The sequence below is a fragment of the Telmatherina bonti genome, assembly GCF_933228915.1.
Source record: "Telmatherina bonti genome assembly, chromosome: 23".
Lineage (NCBI taxonomy): Eukaryota > Metazoa > Chordata > Actinopteri > Atheriniformes > Telmatherinidae > Telmatherina > Telmatherina bonti.
In genome coordinates this window covers 23,601,225-23,628,341 of record NC_136632.1, presented here as the reverse complement: position 1 = coordinate 23,628,341, position 27,117 = coordinate 23,601,225, and the positions used below count along the sequence as shown (strand labels likewise).

Here is a 27,117-nt window from a genome sequence, read left to right as displayed (position 1 = left end):
TACACAGATTTTGAAAATAATTCTTAAATACTTCCTTAAAATTTTCAGGAATGAAAGCAGAACCAATCTGATCTCCTGAAACCAAACCAGAAACCTTCTGGTTTGTAAACATCTGTTCTTCCACCTGAGCTACAGTCACCCATACCTCTAATGTCTGACATGTAGTGTAGCATGTATAGTACACATGATGGATAAAACACATGAATTGTATTGACAATATTATGACACTGTGTGAACGTGACATGTAATGTAAAAGGGGTCAACATACGACTAGAAACGTATTCTATAAGTACAGTTCAGTACATATAAACCCATGTATTAAACTAGGGTTAGTGGGTTACATCCATCTGTTGTGTCCTTGCTGTTGGTAAGGTTGTAGTGAAATGACAGGAAAAATACTTTATTATTCCCTGTGGGAAACTGCAATGCGATTTCAGCCGGATTGATGTTTCATTAATCAAATTATAATTCCTCCATTTCTCACATAAACAATTAATTTTATACAAAACCACACTTAAATTCAGTGTTTTATACTAACTTGAAAAACAGGGTAAGGAAAATTGGCACTGGTTTTGATAAATGTCATATCATGTTATATTTCAGTGTTGTATTTTTTCTGACTCTTTTTTTTTTTTTTTTGTTTGTTTTGTTTTATGCAGAAAAATACTTTACGCAGACATTTGTCAAGACAATATTAGTTCTTCCATTTCACCCCTGTCCTATAGGCCATGTAAATTATTCCTGCTTGCTGTCATGTTTTGGATAAGATGTCTTCCCATTTTTAATTCAGTTTCTTTCCACATAGCCATGCCATGCTATGTATTCAGGGTCACACCAAATAGATCCCTGTTTTTCCACAAGTTGTTCCCCATTAATTTCCCTCTTAATCTCTTTGCTCATGTGATCATTCAGCATGGACGAACAAGTTATTTTTGCTTTTTACAAGAAAATATAATGGCTACTATTAACAAATTAGATTAATCTCATTCTTTGAGGCTTAATTTAGTCCGAGCCAATATTTTTTGTTGAAATCTTGATAATTGAAACAACTTGAGGCAGAGCCAAGGACTGATTTTCACCCCACTTGATTTTATTAAGCAAAGTGTCAGATGGTCTGCAGTTCAGTTTAAAAAAATAAGTCCGTGGACAGTATGAGCAGTAAGTATATGCAGATTTAACTGAAAACCAGACCAATAATAGGGAATGTCACTTGTAGTGTGTCAGATGACAGAATGAATAGACAGTAGTTGACAAAACAGCAATAAAAATACCAATGTACTAAAGCAAACTAAAGTCACTACACATTTGCTGTGCAAAATGTGGAAATCATGTTAAAGCAATTAAAAAACAACCTGTGGTTACAAAGCAACTCAAGTATTTATTTTTTTTTAGCCCTGTCAACTTACATCTCAATGTAGGGTTGATTTGATTAAAAACTACACTGGCCTTAAAATAAGCATTAACAAAGTACTGCAGTGTGCCTGTAAGAGAAACATTGCACATCAAGTAATAAAGTTCTGAGATCATCGCTGAAACTGGACTGTAACAAAGAGAGTAAAATGAAAACCTGCTTATTCCATCATGCCTTGAAATTGAAATGCAAGTCAAACTTTACTTAAACCCATCCAATACTGCTCTCTATTCTTCTCAGCAGATAGGTTTTCTCTTTGAAAGTAACATTCACAAGTATATAGTTTTTTAATCTCCAATGTAAATACCTGGAAGTAGTATATAAAAAATAAACATGGAAAATCAGTTTTGCTTCCTCAGAGGAAACACTCCCCTGCTACAGATGAATCAGAATATTAACAAAAATCCACTGTACATGTCACTCTAAAAGATATATTTATGTACTGTCACCTGTTAATGATTTACATCCAAAATAAAATCTTCAGTCAGGAATTTTTCTCTTTTTAAAGCAATCGGTAAAAACATCAAGAGGCTGGTGTGTCATGACGCGACATGACGCTGCAGTGCGACAGTCAAAAAGTTCAGTACTTCACACAAAGATTCCTAACAAAGCTAGGACTACTGCTCATCTTTACCACAGTGACGTCGACTACAGTGTCTAGTCATTTTCTCTCTCGTTGATCACAGCAGCATGGACTCTTGCATGGCGAACGCTTCTTGTGCGTGCCTGTAATGTGGTCCTCCAAACAGCTGCTGCCGAATGACCGGCTGCTGTTCCTGAAACTGTGTCCTGTAGTGAGACAGGTCGTCTGGGTTGGAGGGAAAAGTGAACTCCTGAACAGGAGACATTTGGGCTCGCTGGAAGCTGGGGGAGCGGGGCACCCCACCAGGGGATTGTGGGAGGGGATCATTGTCTGGGTCCCATTGGGGCCTGTCTCCAGCCCGCAGAGCTCTCCCCTCTGGTAGGTAATCACCTCTCTGATGCCCCTCGAACCTGTAGTCCACCTGAGCGTAGATCTGTGCGGTTGATGAGAGTTGTTGACGGTAGATTGGGGTGGACCTGCCATGACTTTCGAGTTCATGGGGAGACTCGGTGTTTTGAAGGTTGCGGATTGAGCCAGGGGGTGGCTGCCTGCGGTAAGTGGCGAAGGAATTATTCATGAGAGCCTTCTCAGGGGAGCGGTTGTTGGGGTGTCGTTGGGTGGTTGCATATGCTAGCTCTCTATATGCCATACTGGACGGGGGAGCATACAGTCTTTCCTCCCCCCTGTGGTCCAAACTCACGCTGTAGGCAGGATGAAGGATGGGAACCTCAGTAGTTCTTCCTGGAGAGTACTGCTGGGAAGGTGCATGGTACCGAGTTTGACTGCTGGAGTAGCTGCCAGGGACCCCTCCAGGACTGTTGTGGGGAAATGGAGGAAGAGGATGCTTAGCTATTCTGGGCCCTGATGTGATGGAGACGACACTCCCAGCCAGGCTTGATCCACGACCTGGGCTTCCTTGATGCAGAGCTGAAACACCAAAAGATGTCTCAGTGCGAGGGGCCCGCATTCGGGACGGTGGTCTCTCAAGCTCTAGGATCTCAAAGTCCTGCTCTGGCAGCCCCGGTACATTATCATACTGGGAGGCGTTGGAGCCGCGATCGGTGCCAGGGATGAATCCCTTGGAGCGAGGACAGCGATGAAGCAGGGCATTGTCATCTGGGCTGGAGGGGGCCGGAGACGTCCCACGGCTCAAGTGGGTCTCTCTAGCTGCTGCTGCTTTAGCAGCCTCAAGCTTTGTCTCTGAGGGCTTGAACCAGCGGGGGGCAATGTCTCTACGGGAGCTGGAAGCTGCGTTGGAATTGTGGTTGGCTATGGCGTGGCTCTGAAGCTTCCCTTTATCCACTGTGGTGACCTGTGGTGTTGGCATGGGAGTTGACGACGGAGGAAGTCCTCGCTCAGGTGTGGTGGACGTAGATTGTTTCTGCTGCTCGCTTGAGATCTCACTTGATCCCCTGAAGTGGGCATCCCTTTTGTCCACCTTGTGGTGGCGAATCAGTCTGTCCAACGAGTCCCGGCGTGCTCGACTCAAAGGCCGACTGTCCCGCGGCTGGTCTGGTGTGGGACTAGAGCCCTGTGGCGGCTCGGCTGGCTCTGCGTGGCTTTGACCATTACCCACATGGTTCACCTCTGTTGCTACCTCAGGAGGAAGCTGCCCGAGAGGCTTCTTTGGAAACTCTTCCTCTTTACCTGTAAGATGAGAAGAGGACATACGGATCAGAACACGATCAGAAAACAAAAGAGCATGTACGGTTAAACACAGTGTGCGGTGCTGGTTCACATCAGATGAAGAGTCACAACAGGGACATGAGGTCATGCAACAACACTGCCATAGAGAGGTCAAAATAAATGACAACACTTGATCACAGACAGAAAAAAACTCAGACATATTCTTTATAACTAATTCCTACTATGGGAAACTTAACTGGGCAGTACCACTCAGCTGAGTGGTCTCTGAAGTTATTATGGAGTTTCAACACATTTTATTAACTGCAGCAAAAGCTACAGACATGGAAGATCAGAGAAATTATTCTTGATTAATGAACCTTCGGAGACATATTGGGACTCTTAAGTAAAAACATTAAAACCACTCGGGCAAAAAATAAGAATCATTTTAACTGCTCAGCACCAAGATTACCTTTCTAAAACCAGCACAATGTAGAAGAAGGGACAATTATATATCAAATGACAGCTTGAGACGAAGAAGAAACTAGTACAGGCACAGTGAATGTGAAACAGGGTGGTGTTGAGGACTGCAAGGGAAAGTGATAACCAGAAAAGGGCAGCTTGTGGTGGAACATGAAGCTTTGGAGCTTGATAGGCTCCTTTCCAAGGCCATGAGAACAAAATGACTCAGTTTTGTTAGACTCATCTTGTGGCTTGTTCTGCAGGTGTCAGCCAGGTTGAACTTTCTTGTGGGGCTCCGAGAAGTATTGTGCGATTATGGCTGCACAATATTGGGGGAAAAAAAGCTATATATATATATATATATATATATATATATATATATATATAAATATATATATATATATATATATATATATATATATATATATATATATATATATATATATATATAAATATAAATATATAAATATATATATATATATATATATATATATATATATATATATAAATATATAAATATATATATATATATATATATATATATATATATATATATATATATATATATATATATATAAATATATATATATATATATATATATATATATTTATAAATATATATATAAATATATATATATATATATATATATATATATTTATAAATATATTTATAAATATATATATATATATATATATATATATATATATATATATATATATTTATAAATATATATATAAATATATATATATATATATATATATATATATATATATATATATAAATAAATATATATATATATATAAATAAATATATATATATATATAAATAAATATATATATATATATAAATATATATATATATATATATAAATATATATATATATATATATATATATATATATATATATATATATATATATATATAAATATATATATATATAAATAAAAAAGTAATTCAGTAGCGCTTTAAGTTATGCTGCACTCCTGACATCACCTGCACTGATCTCACCTCTTGTTGTGAATGTTACAAGTACAGTTTTTCTGTTTTGTAATTGTTATTGTTTATTGCTGGTTTTATTGTGCTAGATCCTGAGTAATTGTTTTGTTCTATGTTTCATTTCTGAGAAGTTGTGAATGAAGATGGACGGGCTCCTCATCCACGTCTGCAGGGCGTAGATGAACACAATGACTTTATCTGCCTCTTACAGACCTGCAATTACTACTGCACATGCATGCATTGCATGAACCGTATATAAAAGGTGAACGTCCACGACTTCACCCGTATGTTTCTGAAGAGCGGCATCGAAGCAAGGTGGGCGGTTCCTACTATTGCCATCTTGGCAGTGTCACGCGTGTTGTCTCGGGGGCTGGGAATGTGTTGTGGATGATTGACATCTAGCAATCGCAACCTGCCTGTAGTTAAGAGCTATCCGAGCTTACCTAGAGCTAACTAGCTAGCGGGCTAAAGATAAGTCACGTTGTTAAGCTGCTAAAAACCGTGGTTCTACAATTTTCCTTCTTGAAATGGGATATCAAGTACCTGTTAATTAAAAATGACACGCCCCCAAATATGCCGAATTTCTAAATGAAATTACTTCTAAACGGAGGAGTTAGAAAAATTCTCTCTATCCCGCTACTAGTTGTCAGGAAGTTCAACCTTACCTATTAAACCTAAAATGTTTTTGTACCAGGCTGTAAACATGTTTATTTCTGCTGTGAAGCTGGTCTTTATTTTACATGGGATTTTATGGGAATTTTCTGTTTTAGAGCCCCCTAGTGGATGAGGGGCGAACTGCAAGTTTTGTCGCTTCCACATAGGCTTTACTTTGCCGCTTGATGCAAATGTATATAACACGTGTGGCATTTAAAGACACTGGCAAAAACGCACCTTCCCACGGATGAAGCTTCTTGCTAAATATGAAATAACTGGGCCAACTGTTCATTGCACATAAAAACAAGACATCCCTTCTGCAGAAATTCCTGCCCCATCGCAGACAAAGCTTCTTTTAGAACAAATATGTTGCCCTTGCAGAGTAGTATGTCACAAACGTTATGTTAAAGTAATCCCTTGTGATTGGTCAGTTTTTAAGTTTCCCTACCACCCTCACATTCATTGGAGCACAGGCGTCAAACTTCAGTCCTCAAGCACCAGTATCCTGAAGGTTTTTGTTGTCTCCATGCTCCAACACACCTGACTGAAATGCATGAATATGGAACCATTTGATTGGAATCAGATGTGTTGGAGAAGGAAAACAACAAAAACCTGTTGGATCCCGGCCCTCGGGGACTGGAGTTTGACACCCCTGCATTAGAGAATATGCAAAACAAAGCTATTTAAAGGCGAGACCACATCGACGACACAGACACTGTAACGTTTTGGCTCTGTATTCTCAAACTATTTCGGAGTAAATTTATTCTGCTGCAGTTTGTGTAAATTATTATTTTTAGGAAAAAATGTACACTACTTTTTTATTTAACTGGAAAACATTGCATCTTCAGGCAACGTAACCAGGACACATCAGATTGTTTTAGGGAAGTCATTATTACTTGATTTTAAAATTAATCACAGTCAAACACCTCAATTAAATAATTTTGAACATTCCTAAATTTGATCAACTTCCATACAGGTTTATGTCTGAACTGTATGTCCAGATTAGCACAACTCTGCATAACATAACTGACACTTTGCCTGTGTTGGTAATGTTGCAGAAGAGGTGGAACATGGTTGGAAAGTATGGCAAAGAGAGTTATTCCGTAAGGAACAAATCATTAAGGTGGGATTGTGAAGGGAAGCTCAACATTCTGCCAAGCAGCCATTAAATAAGATGTAGATGAAGAAGGAAATATGTCCGGTCCTCATATCCTGCAGGATAACCATCCGGCTTTGCAAATGTGCTGCAACTCTGTTAAATTAGGTCAATATTTACCTGATTTATCTGAAATTATAGTTACATTTGCAATTTTCTAATTGTACGACTCAGGGTGAGTTTGCAGCCACATGATGGGGTTTAACAGCGTTAACTTTCTGTAACTATGCATCCTGTTTTACCTGATATGTCTGCATCACTAAAAAACAGCAGACCTTTCACCTGGCGAGCCTGAAGGTTTGCGGACATTCAGCTCAATAAGATCACAAATTATTTTATGGTCCTTTTACATAACCAAGTGCATTAAAATGTTTATAAAAACAAAATCTGTAATCACTAAAATGTATTGATGTCCAAATGATGATCAGGTCACTGGATATATTAGTGGTTGTACAGAAACATCAGCAAAGCTTCTGATGTCCAGTTTGTTTCTCAGCTGACTTTTGTACGTTCACCCTGAAGGTCTTCATGTTCAATTCTCATTTTAGGCCAACTTTCACATTTTTTTCCCATTGCAAGGTTGAACACATGCAGCTGAATGCATCCACCAACAAACTCCAGCATCCAGCATGTTGCCTACCTGCGAAGAACATGTGATGGTCCGCCCAACAAGCTGTTTACAAAGGTAAATATAATGCTGCACGTCAGCATGTGCATTTGTTTTCAACTTTATTTGTATAGCGCCACTTCACAACAATGTTATCAAACTTTACGTACACGAATCAACATACACATCATTTCAAGTCAATTCACACATATCCTATAATAGAAACCAACTGATTGCATCGAGTCATGACTTTGATCCAATCCCTCATCCTGAGCTGCACGCGGCGACAGTGGGAAGGAAAAAACTCCCCTTTAACAGGAAGAAAACCTCCGGCAGAACCCGGCTCAGGGAGGGCAGTTTCATAGTTATGCAGTTACATCTGATGAAATTATGGTATCATTTTGTCTAAATTTGTCTCCGTGCCACATAACTGTCATGTTTGCGTCACTTCAATGATTGTAGTAGTCTGATGAAACAACATGATAAAAACAGACGAGTATCCAGTGGAAGTGCAGGTGAGATCTGCACAGCTCACGCTGAAAGTCAGATTTGGAGCCACTTTGGCCTTTCAGCCTTTGATGAGTTGATCAAATAGTTTATTTACCCTTTAGTTTTAGTTTGGTTTTATAAATTAGTTAAATTTATATTAGTGAATGCCGTTTAGTGTTTTGCTTCATGGAGTGGATGAAAATCAACAAAACAGGAATTAAACAATAAGTACCGTATTTTCCCAACCATAAGGCGCAGTCTCAGTTACGGGTGTTATATCTGTATTTAACACATACATATGGCGCACCAGATTTTAGGGTGCAGGTATGGTAAAACATACCGGTACTCTAGCTTAAAACATGCTTGCTTGCGTGCATTTTAAAAAGGCAGCGGAAGAAAACTCAGTTTAGTTGTACTTTAAGAATTTATCAGTGTTTTCATCTCATTTTTTGATCAATCCTCATTCACAAATCCATCAAAGTCCACATCCTCTGTATCCGAAATGAACAGCTGGGCTAGCTCTCCATCGAACATGCCAGGTTCATAAATGATGCATCATAAATGATTCCAGCTTTTGCGAAAGCTCGAACAACAGTGCAAGCGGACACGTTAGCCAAAGCATCCGCAATCTATTCACAAATTGTTGCTGTCTCTCATTCTTAGTAAAACTGTGTTTGCCATCTGTCATCCATCACTCCCACGCCGTTCCCAACTTTACTTTGAACGCCCTGTTCATACCAATGTCCAGTTGGAGTTCCTTCGTCAAGCCTGAATTGGCTCGAGTCGGTCTTCCAATTTGGGCCACCTCAGCTTCGTGTTCTTGACTTGGCGAAGCTCGTTTTCCTGCTTCCTCCACTTGTGAACCACGGATTCATTGATCTTGAATTGTCTCACGGCTGCTCAATTCCCATGTTTGTCCGCGTAGCTGATAGCTTGCAGTTTGAACTGTGCTTTGTAAGCGTGTCTCTTCGCAGGTGCCATTTTAATCAGGGGTCATTAGCCAAACCGATGTTTTGCATAATGCACATACCGGCACTATATGCCTACTGAGGGCATGCATTTAGCGACTTCTTTCACGCCCACACTTCCCCCTTTTAACGTTCTCACGCTGCTCTGTTACGTACGCCTTTTATCTATATAAGCAGCGTGTCGGAAATGTTCTGTCAGTCAAGCGGAGCGGATTTATAGATTTTGGATTTCTGTACACACATAAGGCGCACCGCATTATAAGGTGCTCTGTCTATTTTGGAGAAAATAAGACTTAAGTGTTCCTTATGGTTGCGAAAATATGGTAATTGTTTTATGTGTGATGAACAAGTTACTATCCGTGAAGGAATATATATAGAGTTTTAATTTTCTGATTGGTGAAACAAGGTGGCTACATGGGCAACCAGAGAGGAAAGAGGCTGGTGTTGGAGCTTTAAGCTCAGAATAGATCTTAAGTCTGTTTGTTTCTTTCAGTATCTTTAGACAGAAAAAGGCTTCGTTAGGAAGATGTTTATCACACAGGGAAATGTATTAGCAGATGGAGTCCAGCGGTGGAGATGTGGCTCATTATGTCAATAGGCAGGGAAATGAACAAAAAACCGTCCCAGCTGTGTGTCCTGCAGAAGAAAGAAGCGCTCTGCTTCTTTTGCAGAAAGGGCTTGCTGCTGTTGGGCAGGACTGAATAATTTCCATAATGTACATATTCGTGTTATAAAAGTAACCTCTTAATATGGCATGAGTAGCGTTAGCTATCGTTTCATATTTGATTTGGGCACTTATTTGTTGGTGAAATGAGAGCAAATGTTAACATGCGTCACAAACGCACAGAACTGTGGGTTTTAGCCGCCATCTTGGGGGAGCAAATGTTTTAACAGCAGTCAAGTTGCAGTCGTCGTCGTCTTTTCCATTGTTGATTTATTTAGATAATCTAACAAGTATGTGAAAGAAAATACTTGCCGGTCAACAGAATTTCATTCTCCGTTTCCCGGCAGTGCAGTTATAAACACGCCACAGAGAAGAGTGAACTGCAGAGACAGCCAAGTGATGTGGTTTGACGTAAAGGACATTTGAGCTTTTTGTGTGCAGAGGAAAGGGGCAGTGTGAGCTAGATTACCATTATGCAAAGCGAATCATGTAGAATGTTAACAGTGCAAGAGTTTAAATGAAACCATACAGATCCAGATGACGTTCCCATGTGCAGGTGAGAACATGACTTCCTGGACGAGACGATAACCACGTGTTGTCCAATCAGACGTTCAAGTCATTAAGGACTGCTGACTCAAACTGCCATCAGACCTTCAGTTTTACTCTGTTACAAAGTCCTACGGTGAAACTGGATCAATTGTAGATTTAAATCAGTCCAGGATTGAATTTAATTAATCAATATCTTTGCATGTATACACAACAGGTTGTTTTGTCGCTAATGTGCCAGAAAACATAACTATCAGGGAGGGGAAATGGTCTTGCTCCAGTGTTACAGAGATGACCATCACAGGAAGTCACGCAGCTGAATCTGCCATCACTAGTGTAATTTCTGATTTTATTATGGCTTAAAATGGATCCAGTGTTCCTTTTAAGTTCTATTAAGATAATCTGACTTCTGAAATTTGACGCGACTCCACTGAATGAAATAGTCTCATCAGGACATGTAAAAGAAGTTAAACTTTTTTTCTCATCGGCTTTTCTAGCTGTGAATTAGGGGAAATACTTTATTAATTTTATCTAATTACGCCCAGGTAATTGATGTTTACATAAACAGGCTCAGTGTTTTATCAAAATAGGTATGAGAATGTCTTTAATTTTCAAGAAAATCAGTGATATACTATTAGCTGTAAAAGAATGGAGTCAGATTTAATCAAAATGAGTGATGCCCTACAAATCAATATCTCCTGATTCCTGCTATGCAAAGCCTTCCATTGGCCACTAGAGGGCACAATACATCACCAATTTTTCAATGACAACCACTTGAGTATGAGAATAAAAAGGATTTAGTTTAAAATAAAACTCATAGGTAGGTGTGTCCATACTTTGAAACCATGTGGTGGGGATAAAAGTTTGTGACAGGAAAAACCCAAATGCTGTTGGACAGACAGGGGACAGACAGATGGACAGAGACATGTGGAATAAAGACCAGTCAGGATAGCCCACCGGTTACTGTTGTAGGAGGGAATGTGGCCGCCACTCACAGCCACACTTTTGTTGTTGTTGGCTTACAATGTTTGAAAGAAGAGGGAGAGAAGGCAGATTAATGAGGAGAAAGCAAGAAAAAACACACAGCTACAAGATTAATACGGCAGGAAGCTGCCAGCTGATATACAATCTGTGTTACCACATTTAGACCAATATTTTTAAGATGTATGTGGAAGAAAATAAACCTTTGATCCCATAAAAACGACAACTTGAAAAGTCAAACTGTTAATTTATTTTTCTTACAGTAAAATGTAAAATAAAACATTTTAAGATCAATACAGCACATATGTGATAAAGCTCTGTGGTCACCACTTTGGCCAAATGTTCTTTGTTTGACAGCTGGTTCTCTTTTTTTCTGTGTGCAGCTTGTTTACCTGGCGCAGGTAGATCCAGTTTTGCCCTTCTGAGCTCTGTCATGGACGCCTGTAGCTGCTCGATTACGACGTCATCCTCGAAGTAGAAATTTTTGGATAAAGACACCTGCAGAAACTCCACCAGCTCCTCCATGGACAACCTCATCAGGTGCTCTGCAAATCATAAACACACATTAGTTTTTCCAGGGTTTTGAGAGGATGCCAGCGTGTTGCTCCGTGAACAGTCTTACTCTTGTGCATTTTGAGGATAGTGTAGGACATGGCAGGAAGGACCCGTTCGCCCTCTAAAATGTAGATGTCCCAGATCCTGAGGGTGAGGGTGAAGGGAGTCTGAACACAAACAGAATGGCAGGTTAGAGGATTTTTTTTCTTAAGTTTCCTGAAACTCACTTTTGCAGTAAATCAGTCTAAAGACTAGAATTAGAGATCACCAACTCTGGTATTGTCTCCCTGCAACAACACACCTGATTCAAATGAATGGGTCATGAACAGACTGGTGCAGGACTTGACAACTAGCCGTTGGAGATTCATGTTATTTCACTCAGGTGTGTTGCAGTTGGAAAGCATGCAATACCTGCAGGACCCTGGAGGACCAGAGTTGGTGATCTTTGGCCTACACTAAGTAGCCGAGGGGAGGAAAACCCAGTACAGGGCAAACAGTGCAGAAATTTTACCATCCCCATTTTTAAAAAAAGAGCTGGAAAGAAAACGGTGTCTTTTTGAAACATTCACTATTACTTATAGAAAAACAGCATAAAAATGTTTGGCTCTAATGAGCTTTAAAGTCAGTATTGGACTAGTTTTCAGGAATATTTAGATGTGGCTGTGCCCACTCACGAGAGTATTTTACTACCTCCAATCTAGAGCATTGTTTTAAGTCTGAGAAAACACTTCCTACTTTTCACACTAAAATATTGTATTTTCCCCTTAAAACCATGTTTTACAAATAGCTATAAATGAAGGATGTAACTTGCAGAGGTAAAAATTAAGCAGAAGTCCTGCCATGTTTTTGGATCTACTGATGCATTTACCTCCCATGGGCTCACCATCTGTGGGAGGAGCCGTAGGGGCCAGGTGCAATGTAAGCTGATGTAAGCAAGAGGCGGGGACCCTGGCGGTTTGATCCTCAGCTGCAGAAACTGGCTTTAGGGACGTGGAACATCACCTCTCTGGCGGGGAAGGAGCCTAAGCTTGTTCATGAGGTTGAGCGGTTCCGGCTAGATATAGTTGGACTCACCTCGACGCATGGCTTGGGCTCTGGAACCAGTACCCTCGAGAAGGGCTGGACCTGCTTCCACTCTGGAGTTGCTCATGGTGAGAGGTGCCGAGCAGGCGTGAGCATTCTAATTGGCCCCCTTCATTGGTGCCTGCATGTTGGGGTTTACCCCAGTGGATGAAAGGGTAGTTTCCCTCTGCCTTCAGGTGGGGGACGGGTTCTGACTGTTGTCTGTGCTCATGCACCAAGCAGTAGTTTAGCGTACCCACCCTTTCTGGAATCCAGAGGGAGTGTCTTCTGGGAACTCCTTTGTTCTATTGGGGGACTTCAGTACTACATGGGCAATGACAGTGAGACCTCGACCCCTCTGAATCCAAATGATGTTTTGTTATTGGACTTCTGTGTTTGTCATGGATTGTCCATAACGAACACCATGTTTGAAAATAGGAGTGTCCATATATACAACTGGCATCAGTTTGATGATCGATTTTGTAGTTGTATCATCGGAGCTGCGGCCACATGCCTTGGACACTTGTGTGAAGAGGGGGCGGAGCTGTTTACTGATCACCACCTGGTGGTGAGTTTGCTCAGATGGTGGTGGAGGAGGCCAGTTCGGTCTGGTAGGCCCAAATGTGTCTTGAGGGTCTGCTGGGAACATCTGGCAGAGTCCCCCCCCCATCAGAGCGAGTTTCAACTCCCTCCTCCAGCAGAGCTTCAACTATGTCCTGAGTGAGGCAGGGAACACAGAGTCCAAATGAGCTGTGTTCCGTGCCTCTATTGTTGAAGCGGCCAGATTACCACCAGCTGTCGTGGTGGTAATCCCAGAACTCTTATCGGGCCCTCTTGGCCTGTGGGACTGTGGAGGAAGCTAAGGATGTGGCTTTAGCTGTCGCCAAGGCAAAAACCTGGGCATGGGAAGAGTTCAGCAAGGCCATGGAGAATGACTTCCAGACAGCTTTGAGATGATTCTGGTCGACCGTTAAGGGACTCTGGAGGGTGACACAGTGCTCTGTCAACACTTGTACAGTGGAGATGGGTGTGGACTCTCCGAGGGGATCTGGTTTGGTGACATCAGGATTGAGCCTCTGCTTTTTGCAGATGACATGGTCCTGTTGGCTTCAACTGGTCGTGATCTCCAGCTCTCACTTGATCGATTCGCAGCAGAGTGTGAAGCAGCTGGGTTGAGAATCAGCACCTCCAAATCTGAGGCCGTGGTCCTCAGCCGGAATAGGGTGGATTGCCCTCTCTGGATTGGGAGTGAGGTCTTGCCTCAAGTGGAGGAGTTTAATTGTGTCAGGGTTCAAGAGGGAGAGAAGGATGGAGCGTGAGATTGACAGGCGGATTGGTACGCCGGTCTGTTGTGGTGAAGGAGCTGAGCCAGAAGGCGAAGCTCTCGTTTTACCAGTCAATCTACGTTCCTACCCCCACCTACGGTCATGAGCTGTGGGTCGTGACCGAAAGAACGAGATCTCGTATACAGGTGGCTGAAATGAGTTTCCTCCGCATGGTGTCCGAGCTCTCCCTTAGAGGTAGGGTGAGGGGCTCAGAGTAGAGCCACTGATCATCCGCATCGAGAGGAACCAGTTGAGGTGGCTCGGGCCTGTGGTCATAACGCCTCCCTGGTGATGTGTTCCGGGGACATCTCTGCGGGAGGAGACCATGGGGAAGACCCAGGACACGCTGGAGGGGATTATATCTCTCGGCTGGCCTGAGATTCCCCCCCCCCCCCCCCCCCGCAGAGTTTGCAAATGTGGCTGGGGAAAGGGAAGTCTGGGCTTCCCTGCTTAGGCTGATGCCCCCCGCAGCAGAAAATGGATACATATGTGGTGTTTCACTACGCCCACCTACCTTGCAGTAGAGGTGAGCTAAATAAATTCACCTGGTTTAGTGACTGGTTGGAAAGAGCTGCCAGACAGGACTTCTACTTTCTACTTTATAACTCTCTAGTAACTTGTAGGACTCACTCTGTCCAGGAAGCACTGGAAGAACCACTTCATGGTGTACAGACTTGTAAACACTTCCTGGTTGTCCTGTAGCAACACAAACCCAACAGAACAAGCAGTAATATAAGCTGCAACATCCTCATTAGCATGTTTCTTTAGCAGTGCTCTGATCATTTCTGGCATTTCAGGACTCTCAACAGCTGTTTCATGCATCTTACCAGGTGGTGTTTCAGTTTGGGCAACATCTTCTTCAGAATGCGGTCGTGGTGCTCCTGGAAACGCATCAGCTTCGGGAATCCAGGGACAAAAAACCCTGAAGGAGATGAGAGAAAGGGTCTGTGCAAAGCAAAGCAACTTGCTCTGTAATTGCACCACATCTTTTATCACAGCAGCTATGATGCCAACATAGTTTGGGCTTGTTAAAGTGATGCAAGAAGGCATTTTTCAGCTTATCTGAATGTATTTTGAGGCTGAGCTGTAGCCATTTTAATTGCCACCCCCTGCTGTGTTGAATCTGTACTCCCTGAATTCTTGCATATTTACTCATGAAGTCAGGAAATTTAACTGGCAAAAAAAGACCCCACAAGATTCATTAGTAGCTGTTCCAAAGTATTTGATTGTAGGGGATCAAATTAATGGTTAACTCAGATGATCAGCATTACCGTGCATGGCATGCTTCTGCCCTGACAGGAGTTTGACCAGAGCCCAGAAAGCATCCTCCTCATTCATGTAGATCAGCAGCAGAGCTGTGATCTGACTCATGCCCTGGCAGTAGCCCACCTCCTGCAAACACACATTAATCAGCTGCTGTCAGTGTGAAAGGCTCAAATTATATCATCTGTCTTCTGGAAAGTTAAACTAACACTTTCTCCTCCTCTTAGTTAAATGTTATTTAGAAGAAGTTACATTCCATTAGAAAACAAAACATTTAGTTTGGGAGATGCAGAAACAACCCGTAAAACCATTTGGGTGCATTTACATCAGGCTAGTCCGCTAGACTTGGCTCAGTTGTAGGAGGGGTGTATCCATGCAGAACGAGATTGTATTCACGCTGCACTTTGGTCAAACGTGCCAAACCATTACAATAATATATCCCCATTCCCATCAAAGGTGGTGCGGCACTAGCTTAAACGTGTCGAGACCTGGGTTTGTTCTTTGGTCAGAATCAGAATTTGTTTCACAGCTCCCCAAACGAAGCGGACGTTCTAAGCAAGGCTGATGTGAATATTCCCTCAGAAAGACTCACCGTGTTGTACATGGAGTAGGCTGTGAGGACGTGGAAGAGGGCCTGCTGCCTGAGAAAACACAAAAACATCCCAGTTAACGCTGCCATCCTGGTGCACTCAGCTGTTCACACGTGTTTAACTTCCAGTGATAATGCATGAAATGAGGAATTATTTATCTACTGAATCATCATGGAGCTGCAAGCAAACACAAAAAGGCCATATTTCAGTTCCTTATGGGAAGGCTGTAAATTTTCAGCTTTCCTGGAATAGACCGTGACAAGTTACCTGATTGATGATGCTTTTGTCTTTTAAAGCAACTTTCCTGAAGTCATATTAGTAACATTTCATATCTCTCACTGCTAAAATTGCTGTGAAAATGTCTCATTTGTTTTGAACAATATGAGTGGCTTCATTAAAAACACTCTGTAATGTAAGTAGAGGTGTGAAATAAACTGAATAAATGGGATTAAATGATCACACCCTCCCTCCATCAGAGGCTTTGTGGTGGTATTGCCCGACTTCTGAGTGCTCGATCTGTCGTCATGTGGAAATACTCACTTGACATCATAGCGATTCATGAACATGATGTGGTCCCTGTAGGTTCTGTTCACGTCCAGGTCAATCTGTCGGATGTCGGGGGACACTCCTCTGGCTCTGGCCTTCAGCTTCTAAACATCACCACCACAATAACAGATGCAGAGCTTAGAAACAGCAAAACAACCAACAGCTTCACAATGTTTAAATAATGCAAACAGGAGTCAGAAGACAGACCCTCACATATACAAGAGTTAAGCTAAAATTATACCCGCACCGTGTCTGCATACGATAGGACCGACTGTAACTGTGTTGTTTTCTCTCTTGACTGCTTGCTTCACATATCAGCAAACAATTAGAAGCTGACTAGTCACAAGGAGTACTACTTAGCTGTAATAATATATTATATTTAATCAATATCAGATTTTACTGATGTGGTTTCTTGCATGAAAAAAGCAGGTTGTAGTTGGAATTAAATGGTCAAACTCCACCTTCCTGCAGAGAGCAGCTGCCCCGTTAGAAGCTACTTCATAATCTTTTCTGCTTCAATGTTAAAAACTTGACCAAAGAGGTAAAACTTTACATTTTATAAAAAGATAAGTGATCAATATAGCTTCCCTGCTCGGCAATATTTTCCACATCATTTGATTTATGTGCCCAAACTGATGACACCTCCACACCAGCTGTAGGCAGAGATATGTTGATCTCACCAGCTAAACTTTCTAACGAGATCCAAAGTTAGTCTCAGAGCAGAACAAATAGAATTCTTTTTAGCTTGTTTTCTGAGAAAAAACCAAAACGCTGCAAATACAGTTAAGCTTTCAAACATTTCTTCTCTATAAGCTCCGATATGAAATCACACTGAGGTGCGTCGCCGTAATGAACGCTGCTGATGCAGATGTTTTACAACTAGAGTTAAAAATGTTGTAATTTCTACCTCATAGAAGTCTTTCTTCTCCTCTTTGATTTTAGGAACATCGAGCAGCAGGCCCCACACTTCCCCTCGGAGCTGCAGGGGAATGCCCTTGTAGATCCTCCGGACCAGCTGGAAGGAAACAAACAGCAGCAGGTGATTGTTAGGAAGACACTCAGCTCAGACACACCTGATCAGAGGTTGTACAGTCTGGAAAAACATCAGGTTTTTAGTTTAATATCAGCATGTAGACACTGTCGGAGCTTTCAGTGTTCCTGCGTTTGGATTGATGGATGGATAGAAACTTTGGTAATATCTCAAAGGAGAAACTCTGTCCAGCAGCGAACACAATCAGCCTGTAAATTAATCAAACTTTCCCTCTTTCATGCAGTACAAGAACTTAAATGTGCCACTAATGTTGGTTTTCCTCACACTGACTTCACCTACTGGTGGTACAAGCAGAGCGCAGCTCTGAAACGTGTTACTAACTAATCAGAAGTGGCGCTGGGATGATGGTTGGTTGAGTGGACCAGCTGCAGCTTAGACCGACGCCTGAACACACAGACGAAGCCTGGAGAAGTTGTCCTAATCAATCAGGAACCAACTGATCATTTTCTTTCTTTATCAGACACACTTCCAAACACTTTAGGGAAGCTAAACTGGGAGAAGGGCAGATATTTTGGTTTCTGCCACATATTTTCCCAATGCCCACTGTCTGCTTCGGGACCAGACAGACCGATGGGAGTTGCTATTAAAATAGCGTCAGGCTTCAACACTGTTTTTCAGAGTTTTTTTTTTGTTAAAATAAATTTTTCTTTTCAATTAAATAAAATTCATCCACTATCAAATTTTTGTCATTTTTATTGGTTTTATTGATCTTTTTACTGGTATTCTTGGGCATTATAGCAGCAGAATGATGGTTGGGCTACTATGTTTTCTGAAATCAAGAAAAATTACTAGCAAAAAAGTTTTATAAATTTCATTTTGTTTTTAATCTACAAAAATCATCAATATTGAAAAATTTTGACAATCGCAAATTAAATCGAATCGGCACCCAAAAAAATCGGACAAACAACTCGGGACAAAAGCATATCGTCACAGCCCTAGTAAATAAAGAATGAGATGAAAACGGGGTAAAATAAAAACTATAATTTCATACCTAGAACTGCAGCTGCAAACCATTGAAATGCAAAATAAGCCCAGCGTGAAACGGAATAGAGAAAACTCTCCTTGAAGTGTCTAAGATGTCAGATATGAGCAGCGTTTGCTTGAACGTGCTCCGCTCGCTGGCTGAGCAGAAGCAGAGGGCTTTGGAAGGTGAACCTGGACCATCTGGCTGGATGAGCTCCAGGAGAGATTGTGGGCTGAGAGGAGAGGAGACTGCTCTGCATGCAGAAGAGTCTTAAGTGATTCAGAGATGACAAAGAGCTGGAAAATCAGTTGGACTGCGGGTGAGGAAGATTAAGTCTTAAAACCTAAACTGCTGGAACAGCAAAGCTCATGGTGGCAGTGAATTCTCAGGCTGCAGCTATTAAACTGCAGCCGAGCGGAACATATACAGCAGATTTGGGAGGCGTGTTGACTGTGAAATGACTCGCAGCAGACGCAAAATTAAAACATCCTTATACTTACTATGTTATGCTAATGGCTCCTATACAGCGACCCAATCAGAGCTACCTCTCCAACTCTCAGACACCCGGCTGATTTAACACACTGAACAGCTAGAAAATAACACTGATGGGGTCCAACAGGCTGATGGTGCATTCACTGACTCCTCAGACCAGCCTGTAAGGGCTCCGTCTGTGACTAATTCTTAAAGCACGTCCTCTTTTCAGTTACTGAAGCTGAGTTGACGTTTTTATTGACTCTTCCCTGGAACAGAAATTGCATGTGTTTATTGTCAGCTTTGTTTGGTAGCTGCCCGAATAAAGTTTAATGAATCAAATACACACCATCATGTGCATAATTTTACTGAATCCATAAAAAAAAAAAGCTTCAGAGCTACAACTTCTGGCTCAGATGGTTGTTTGGAAATTTTAACGGCCAATCGACGCTTTTAACAAGCTAAAAGATGATCATTTCCAGTGACTCCAGCTCTGGGTACGTCGAGCGGATTGGAGGCAGTTTTAACGTGGTTGAGGACAACCGTCTGGAAAAGCCGGAGGGTGTGCCGCGCAGACGCGTGGAGATTTATCATGTTTGATCTGTAAGCCGAAGCCGTTTTGCTGAATCGTGTGAGAAACAGCAGATCAAGCAGAGTCCGAGCTGTGATTTACAGAGACGTGAGGATGAGCGCAGAGTTTACCAAGAGTCATAAATCAGACCTCGTCTACAATTTGGCCTCCATGACATGGTGTGTGTGGAATCTTTTTATTTACATAACACATATCTTATGCATATAACAAATGAACCTGGTTCTGGTAAAAAACGTAGGTTGCAGTTCGCTTTAAGAAAACTGGCTTTCTTAATTCATTACACCTCATGTCGACATATCTTCCAGCTTTTTACACAAAAACAATTAAGTAGCTTACTTCCTTTCCTGCAGGGATCAACTACAGAACTGGGTTTCATTACAGATATCACAACCCCCTCAGCATCATGTGTACAGTGTAAGACTTCAACCTGAAGGCAGTGTTGGATACATAGCATGAGGAGGGGTTGGCATCTGCTCTCTGATACTTTCCCACTGTGGACTAAATGTTCTCAGCAGCTGGTGAATCAGAAAGGGAGATATCAGGCATGACCTGCTCCCTTGCTGAGCTGACACAAGAGCAAATCCTCCCGAGACGCAGAGCCATGCCACAGAGATGTAAGGATGTTTCTCTGCTGTGATGGAAAGAGTCCTTTGAAACAACAAAAAGACGATGCTGGAAAGCGGGTCATCGTGCTCGGGGTGCATTTATCTTTTATAGACCAGACTCATTACATTCCTGCAGGAAAGTAGATGGAAATAAAGGAAATTATAAACACCGGAGAAGGCCTGTCGCAATAAATCAATAAATCGCACGAGAAGAAAAAATGTGCGCAATAAGTTTGCTAGATGCAATCATTTTCATTTGTCTTTCTTTTCTCTCTCAAGTGCCACATTTGTTTTAAGATAATATTAACTAAACATGGTAATACAACAAGCTTCCATCTGCGCATCAACTGCAGTTATCCCAGCTGGGGAAAAAAAAGACCTAAAACTTCCTGACAGTCCACAATCAGTGTTTAACCGACAGATTAAACACAAACTGGAGAGTACAACATGGTGCGCACTCACACAGCGTGGCTGGTCAAGCCATGCTGCCCTTCAATAGTGTTAAAAAGGCGACATTTAGAAAAATGTTGCAAACATTTCACAGCCAGTTTTAACTACCTGGATGAACATATATGTTACAAATGGCAACTCCACAGCTTCACGATGACATGAAAAATGACATACTGAAGGCGACATGGAATTTTACCATTCCACCTCTGGTCAAGTCCAAACATGTCCCCTCATATGAGCTTTACCATAGACTATGTAACTGCGTTACACAGTGTTTAGAGACCATATGTTCCAGATAAACACGTTACCAAAACCCCAAGAGAAATCCTGATTTGTTTTAGTAGACTGGGGCCTGGATGAGCATAAAATAGTCTGCACATCCAGCTAAATGTTCTTTAGAAACTAAAGTATCTTGATCTTTGAAAGGGTGTGAAAATGACAACAATAATCGCTTGGCGCAATATTATCGTTTATCACAATAATTTCTAAGACAATTAATTGCATGGCAAAATATGTCACTGTGACAGGCCTTACGGTGGAGGCAACAACACAACCTGGATCTGAAGACGCACAAAAAAAAAAAAAAAAAACCCCCAACAACAAAAAAAAACAAGTATAACACATACAGCCCCCCCCCCCCCCCCACCCACCCTCTAATAGTCCTTGTGGGAGTCAGACGGTAACTCGCTTCCTCTTCAAACAGACCAGCAAAAGCAGCAGACATAAATACGCTCTTCAACAGCGACATGAAAACATTTAGGGGTGAAAGATTTAAACTGGGAGGGATTAGCTCAAGTGTTGGGTCAGCTGGTGTTTATCAATGTGCACAACTTGTGTCGTGATATGAGAAACGATCAGCTTGTTTTACAGTTTATTCCAGCTGTTTGAAGCTTTTTAACCTCAAGGTGGCTCCTCAGTCACAACCAACATCACCACAAATTATTACCATCCAACAAGAGTTTTACTTTTGTGGCTTGTTTCAGAGACCAAACTGTGTAACTTAGCATACAGGCTAACAGACAAAGAGCTCCACAGAAGCTCTGATGCACATGTACCTGGCCATTCGTCTTCTTTTAACTGTTATAGGGGCTAACAGGGCACAGGAGAGGGTGGTTGTGGATGGGTGTAAGGGGACTGTGGATGTATGTGTGAGTATCTTTTGTGTATTTGATGTAAATTGTTTTATTATGTGAAGCACTATGTATTGTTTTTTTTAAGCACATAAAGTGCTATAGAAATAAAGCTTATTTTGATTTGATTTGATAGTCAACATAGTCAACTCTTTGCTGGTTAGCAGGTGAAGGTCCAGACAAGGAAACAAATGCTGTTGTATCTGAAAATGTCTCCATCAGCGCTCAGAGTCAGTGTGCAAAGAGACATACTCCTTCCACTCACTGCAGAAAAGTTTTAATCTTTCCAGACCTAAATGCATTTCTCCTGACTGGACACTGGGAGGCGTCATCCATTTATTGTAGAGAAACGATCAACTGAACACAGGTATGTAGCGAGGAGGCGTTAGGAGCCAACGTTGGAGCAGAAACTCAGGTAAAGCTGGACACAGCAAGGTGTGTGTGACTGTTCAGAGCAACCAAACAGAAGCTGGAGTTGAATTTATCTGCATCATCCATATTTCTGCCATGCAGATTCAGAGCCAGGTGTGTCAGAGTGAAATCTAAAGAAGCTTTGATAAATCATGCTCTTATGACTCCAACTTCATTTTATCCTATCAGTTTTGTCCTTGTTTGTAGTAACAGAACTAGTGAGAGAAAACATGAACCTGGACAGCTCTGCAAGTGCTGATTCAGCCTCAACAGGGTGTATGAGTCCAGATCTACTCCTAAAGGGCCACAATCCTGCAGGTTTTCCATGTATCCCTGCTCCAACACACCTGACTTGAATGAATCAGTCATTGTGCAGAACTTTGTTGGCCATTGGATCCATTTAATGGAAGCTAAATGTGTTGGAAAATCTGCAGGACAGCGGCCCTGGAGGACGGACTTTGGACCCTCCTGGTGTAGAGTAGAAAGACCAGTGCAGGTGGATTTTATAACGTATATTTGAGCTCCTGCTGCATCTCGTCAGTGCTGGTTGGGCTTTTCTTTTTTTGTGGACATGTGGACAGTCCTCAGTGTTGTTTTGTCTTTTCAGCCTCTATGCAGCTCTTCCTACTTGAGCTCCTGCTCATCGTTTTCACTCACCTTCTCACTGTTCTTGTATTTGTCCCAACTCTTCAGCATCTTCAGCCATTTGGTGGTCCTCTCCACTTCAGTGTGTTTTTGCTGTGGAAATGAGAAGCGACACGTCAGAAGGTTTCCTTGCAGAAGCTCTTCACAGACGTGGACCACAGCAAGAGGCCGACGCTCACAGAAACAATGTACATTTACTGCATTAAAATACAAATTGTATTTACACATCACAACTAAGACACTTTTGGTTTAGTTCATTTCAGAAATTATTTTCTATTTCAGAAGAAAATCCCTTGACGGAGCACCGAGGTAAACAGAGCGTCCCGTGGCATGTTTGATGCATCAACACACACCATGAATGAAAACGCTGTTTAAAGGGCTGGAAATGACACAAAACCTTCATGTAGGAGGATTCAAAGAAGACAAAACGGTGTATTTTTAGACCAAAGCTGAAGAAGAAAGACCCCCACAAGTCTGACAGAAAAGATGGATACGACAGTGACAGTGTGTTTAAAATATAAAAAGCTGAACCATCTTTTAAGTTCCTGGACAAGAAGCTTGTTAAGAATCCAGCAACAATGAATATTTGGATGATTCACCTGAAATGAAGACGGATGAGGATGAAGATAAATGTTACTGAGAGGAGAACAGAAAGAGAAGCGCCTGTTCTATTTATAAAAACTCTGACTGCTTTGTTTATCTGTAGAAACTGAAAAAAAACTCTTTATTATCACTGATTCCTAAATCTGAATCTCCATCTACTTCCTGAGCTGGAAGTGCTTTTTTTTTTTTTTTTTTTACCTGATGATCCAGAAATCTTTACATTTCTGCTCCCAGTCAGATAAAAAAAAAAATCCATTAAATTAATCACCTGCAATAGTTTTTCAGTTTTGCTTTGGACTTTTCAGTCCAGTTCTTGTACCTGACCACATTTACACAGATACCTGTTGGTTTAACTACTGAGTTCAGTGTTTTGAAGCCTTTATGGCGTTTTCAGCCCAGAGTACGAGTTTCTTTCTGCTGCTCTGCACACACAGCATATTTTTAAATCTGCTCCTCAGTTTATCTCATCACTACTTTTTGGCATCAGAAGAAAACAGGATGTTTTTTTTACTGAAAAAACATGAAAAAGCTGGAAAACGCATGAATAAATTCACCCACCTTCTCTTCCATCGAGTCGTAGGATGGAAGTTCATTCTCACTGCGTGGAGGAGAAAAGGACATAAATAATCAACACTTTATCTCTTAAACTGTTTAACCAAACCCGCCTGCATGTATGATAAATATCTCAGGTGGAAATAATCAATTTATTTGAACTTATTCATTCCAGAAAAACTAATAGATGAAGTCCTGCTTGACTCGGTCCCTGATGGTTATCAGAGGCAGTGAGCATCACACGCCAGCGGTCACACAAACAGGAAATAACAGCTTGGACTTTCCTCCATCTCTGTTTGGCTGAGTTTCTAAGCCTCTGCAGGAGTGTTTTGCTTTGAGTCAGTGAACATTGTGATTTCATCTCCTGCTACCTGACATTTAACAGAACAAACAGTAAACAGAGAAGTCAGAGTTCAATAACCGCAGGGAGAGCTTTTCCAATATTCTCTAGCCGTGCTCATTTCAGCTTTAAAACACAGCAAACTGAAAATAAACACTGGAAAAAACAGATTCTTCATCCAGTTTATTATAAAACTAAATAACCAACATGTTTTCATGTCCTTCAGTCAGGATTTGGACGGCAAAGAAGGTCCTGAATGGCTTCAACCTAAACATAGGATTAATCAGATTTTTATCTCAGTTACGATCTGAGTTTTCAACGATAATAAAACTAAAAGGGTGTGATTATTTTTCTCTTTGCAGTTTCCTCTCCTGCTGTCTTCAGCTGCTAATCGAGCGTCTCTGGCGTTGCAGCGCTGTGCTGTAAACTCCTCCCACAGCTGCTTTGCTTTCATTCAGACACTGTTGCCAACTTGGAGACTTTATCGCTAAATCTGGAGACTTTTGTTAAAAGCGACAAATCTAGCAGCTTTTACTGGAGTTATTAGAGACGTTTCTGGTGTTTTGGCGACTGACTTGAAGGCACATATTGTTCTGCAGTTACTGTAAGGAAGGAGCAGCGGGAGCCTCTCCCGTCCTAAAGCACTCCCAGGCGGCCAGTCTCAGTCGGCTCCGGCTGCAGGTCAATGTAGAATAACTGCAGTAGGTTGTGGAAGTTCACCTAAACATAGTTTATACCATTGTCAGTGACAACTGACTGCATTATTTTCCTATACATAGTTCGGCCAGTTAAACACTGTAATATCCCTCCGTTACGGGGCGTTACCATAGCAACGTGTTAACCAGCTGGTTCAGATCAGCCGTCTTTTAACAGGTGAATGAGAGAAACGCGCTGCAGCCTGACAGCGGTTGTTTGGTATAAAACGTACATCCAGGCCAACGTAAAATAGTTCCTATATAAGCGGTAAAAGCAGATTAAACAACTTGGAACCGTGCATTAGACGGTTATAATGGACGACACGGAGTCTAGAACACCACGACGCGCAGCGTTGTTTAAAAATACTGGATAATTGCGTTAAATAATAGAGTCTCAATTTTAGTCAAAATAATCAAGATTATAATTTTTGTCATAATCGAGCAGCTCTATTGTGACGGCATGTTGGTCACTGACAGAAAACCACTAAAGCTTCAGGAAACAAGCAAAGCTTCTGTTTTATTTAATGTAAGCACAAATAGCATTTGTTTCCTTGTTTGATTGGAAATATCAAATGGTGATGTGGCTAAAGGTCAACGTAGTGCCTGATTGTTGAATTTTTTTATGTTTCAGAGAGAAATCGAGGCAGCTGGTGTGGCTGTACATCAAGCCCAACATAAAATAGTTCCTATATAAGCGGTAAAAGTGGATTAAATAACTCGGAACCGTGCATTAGACGGTTATAATGCACGACACGGAGTCTAGAACACCACGACGCGCAGCATTGTTAATAAATACTGGATAATTGTGTTAAATAATCCAGATCTCAATTTCAGTCAAAATCGTGATTAAAATTTTTGTGACTAAACATCGGTTTGGTCACAGCTGATGACAACCTGCTTTAGACTGACTGGAAAACTGGGAGAATTTCTGGATCAAAAGTTTATTTTCTTTCTTTCTTTTGTTTTAAATATGCAAAGCTGCTAAACGTTGTCGCTTTAGGCTCTCCTGCAGTCCCATATCATCAGACTAACGCCGCCGTGCTTCACTGTTGGGACTTCACATCCACAGCTGGTAGTCCTGACTGGTTCCATCCCAAATATGCAAAAACCCATCTGAGGTGAACACTGATCTGGTTTCTCTTACGATCGAATGAAGAGCTCCAGGCTGAGTGGAAATCAAAGCTTTCTGATCTTCCTGCTTTTGTTCGAATGCTTGCATGAACTGCACAAGGTTAGCTGATGGATCACAGGGATTTCTTCCGTTTCAAGCTCATCTTAAAAATAGACCAGACTCCTCCAGAAAACTTGGAAACAGCCTAAAAAACAAGCCATCAGCTCAGACCTCTTCTCCTGCCAGCCTGAAACATCCTCTCTGGCCTTCAGTGTCCTCCTGTCCACTCCATGACCTCCACCTCAGGATACTTCCGTCCCTGTCTGAAACAATCACGTAACCCAGAGGTTTCTGTCTTCCACTCGTCACTCTCTCCATCTTACACCGCCTACAGTAAAGTCTGGATCGCACCACTCCACGCTAACACGCCTGCTCTATGATTATGGCTAGCCACGCTGTTTCCTGCCTGCATGTGCCAGCCTATATATAACACGGACACGGCCTGGCAGCCTGAGCCACACACACTCTTCCTGCAGCTGTACAGCCGCTCTCTCTCCTGCTCTGATCCCACCGTGATGGTGCTTTTCTGTGTGTGACTTACTGGACGAAGCCGAAGCGGTCGATGACTTTGTACAGGTGGAAGTTGGTGTCCTCCCAGGGCTCCACGGTGGCCTCTTTTCCCTGAAAGCAAAACCAGAGAACAAACACAGGGAAGGACTTTAGAAACAAAGGCTTTGGGATGACAAAGGATTCAGAGATTTGTGAGGTTTTCAAGGATGCACTGGGTCTTAGAGGTAGAGGTGGGTGATATATATCGCCTATGAGAGCATCGTAAATGTTGCTTTGAAGATATGCAATTTTACATTATTGAGTATTTATACAAGGAAAACAAACTGCGCATAGACTGTAAATGAGGGGCATATGAAACTCGTCATTTGCTGAATGCATGCCTTTAGAGACCAATCAGTGGACTGGATTCAGTCATGTGACTGGGCAGTGAGAAACTAAACCAATT

The 27,117-nt window shown here is 41.7% G+C and overlaps 1 protein-coding gene across 1 annotated transcript in view; it reads right to left on the bottom strand.

Annotated features, from left to right (window-relative positions):
* Positions 1-1,252: 1,252 nt before the first annotated feature.
* The window catches only part of usp6nl (USP6 N-terminal like), a 49,883-nt gene continuing 24,018 nt past the window's right edge, over positions 1,253-27,117 (bottom strand). The window contains exons 3-14 of the mRNA XM_079262953.1: positions 26,704-26,783; positions 23,963-24,002; positions 22,814-22,894; positions 17,390-17,497; positions 16,477-16,586; positions 15,939-15,987; positions 15,355-15,475; positions 14,911-15,005; positions 14,714-14,779; positions 11,764-11,863; positions 11,534-11,686; positions 1,253-3,641 (exon numbers count right to left, since the gene is read on the bottom strand). Coding sequence (XP_079119079.1) covers positions 2,092-3,641; positions 11,534-11,686; positions 11,764-11,863; positions 14,714-14,779; positions 14,911-15,005; positions 15,355-15,475; positions 15,939-15,987; positions 16,477-16,586; positions 17,390-17,497; positions 22,814-22,894; positions 23,963-24,002; positions 26,704-26,783 — 2,553 coding nt within the window. The 3' untranslated portion in view covers positions 1,253-2,091. The remainder of the gene's footprint in view (positions 3,642-11,533; positions 11,687-11,763; positions 11,864-14,713; positions 14,780-14,910; positions 15,006-15,354; positions 15,476-15,938; positions 15,988-16,476; positions 16,587-17,389; positions 17,498-22,813; positions 22,895-23,962; positions 24,003-26,703; positions 26,784-27,117) is intronic.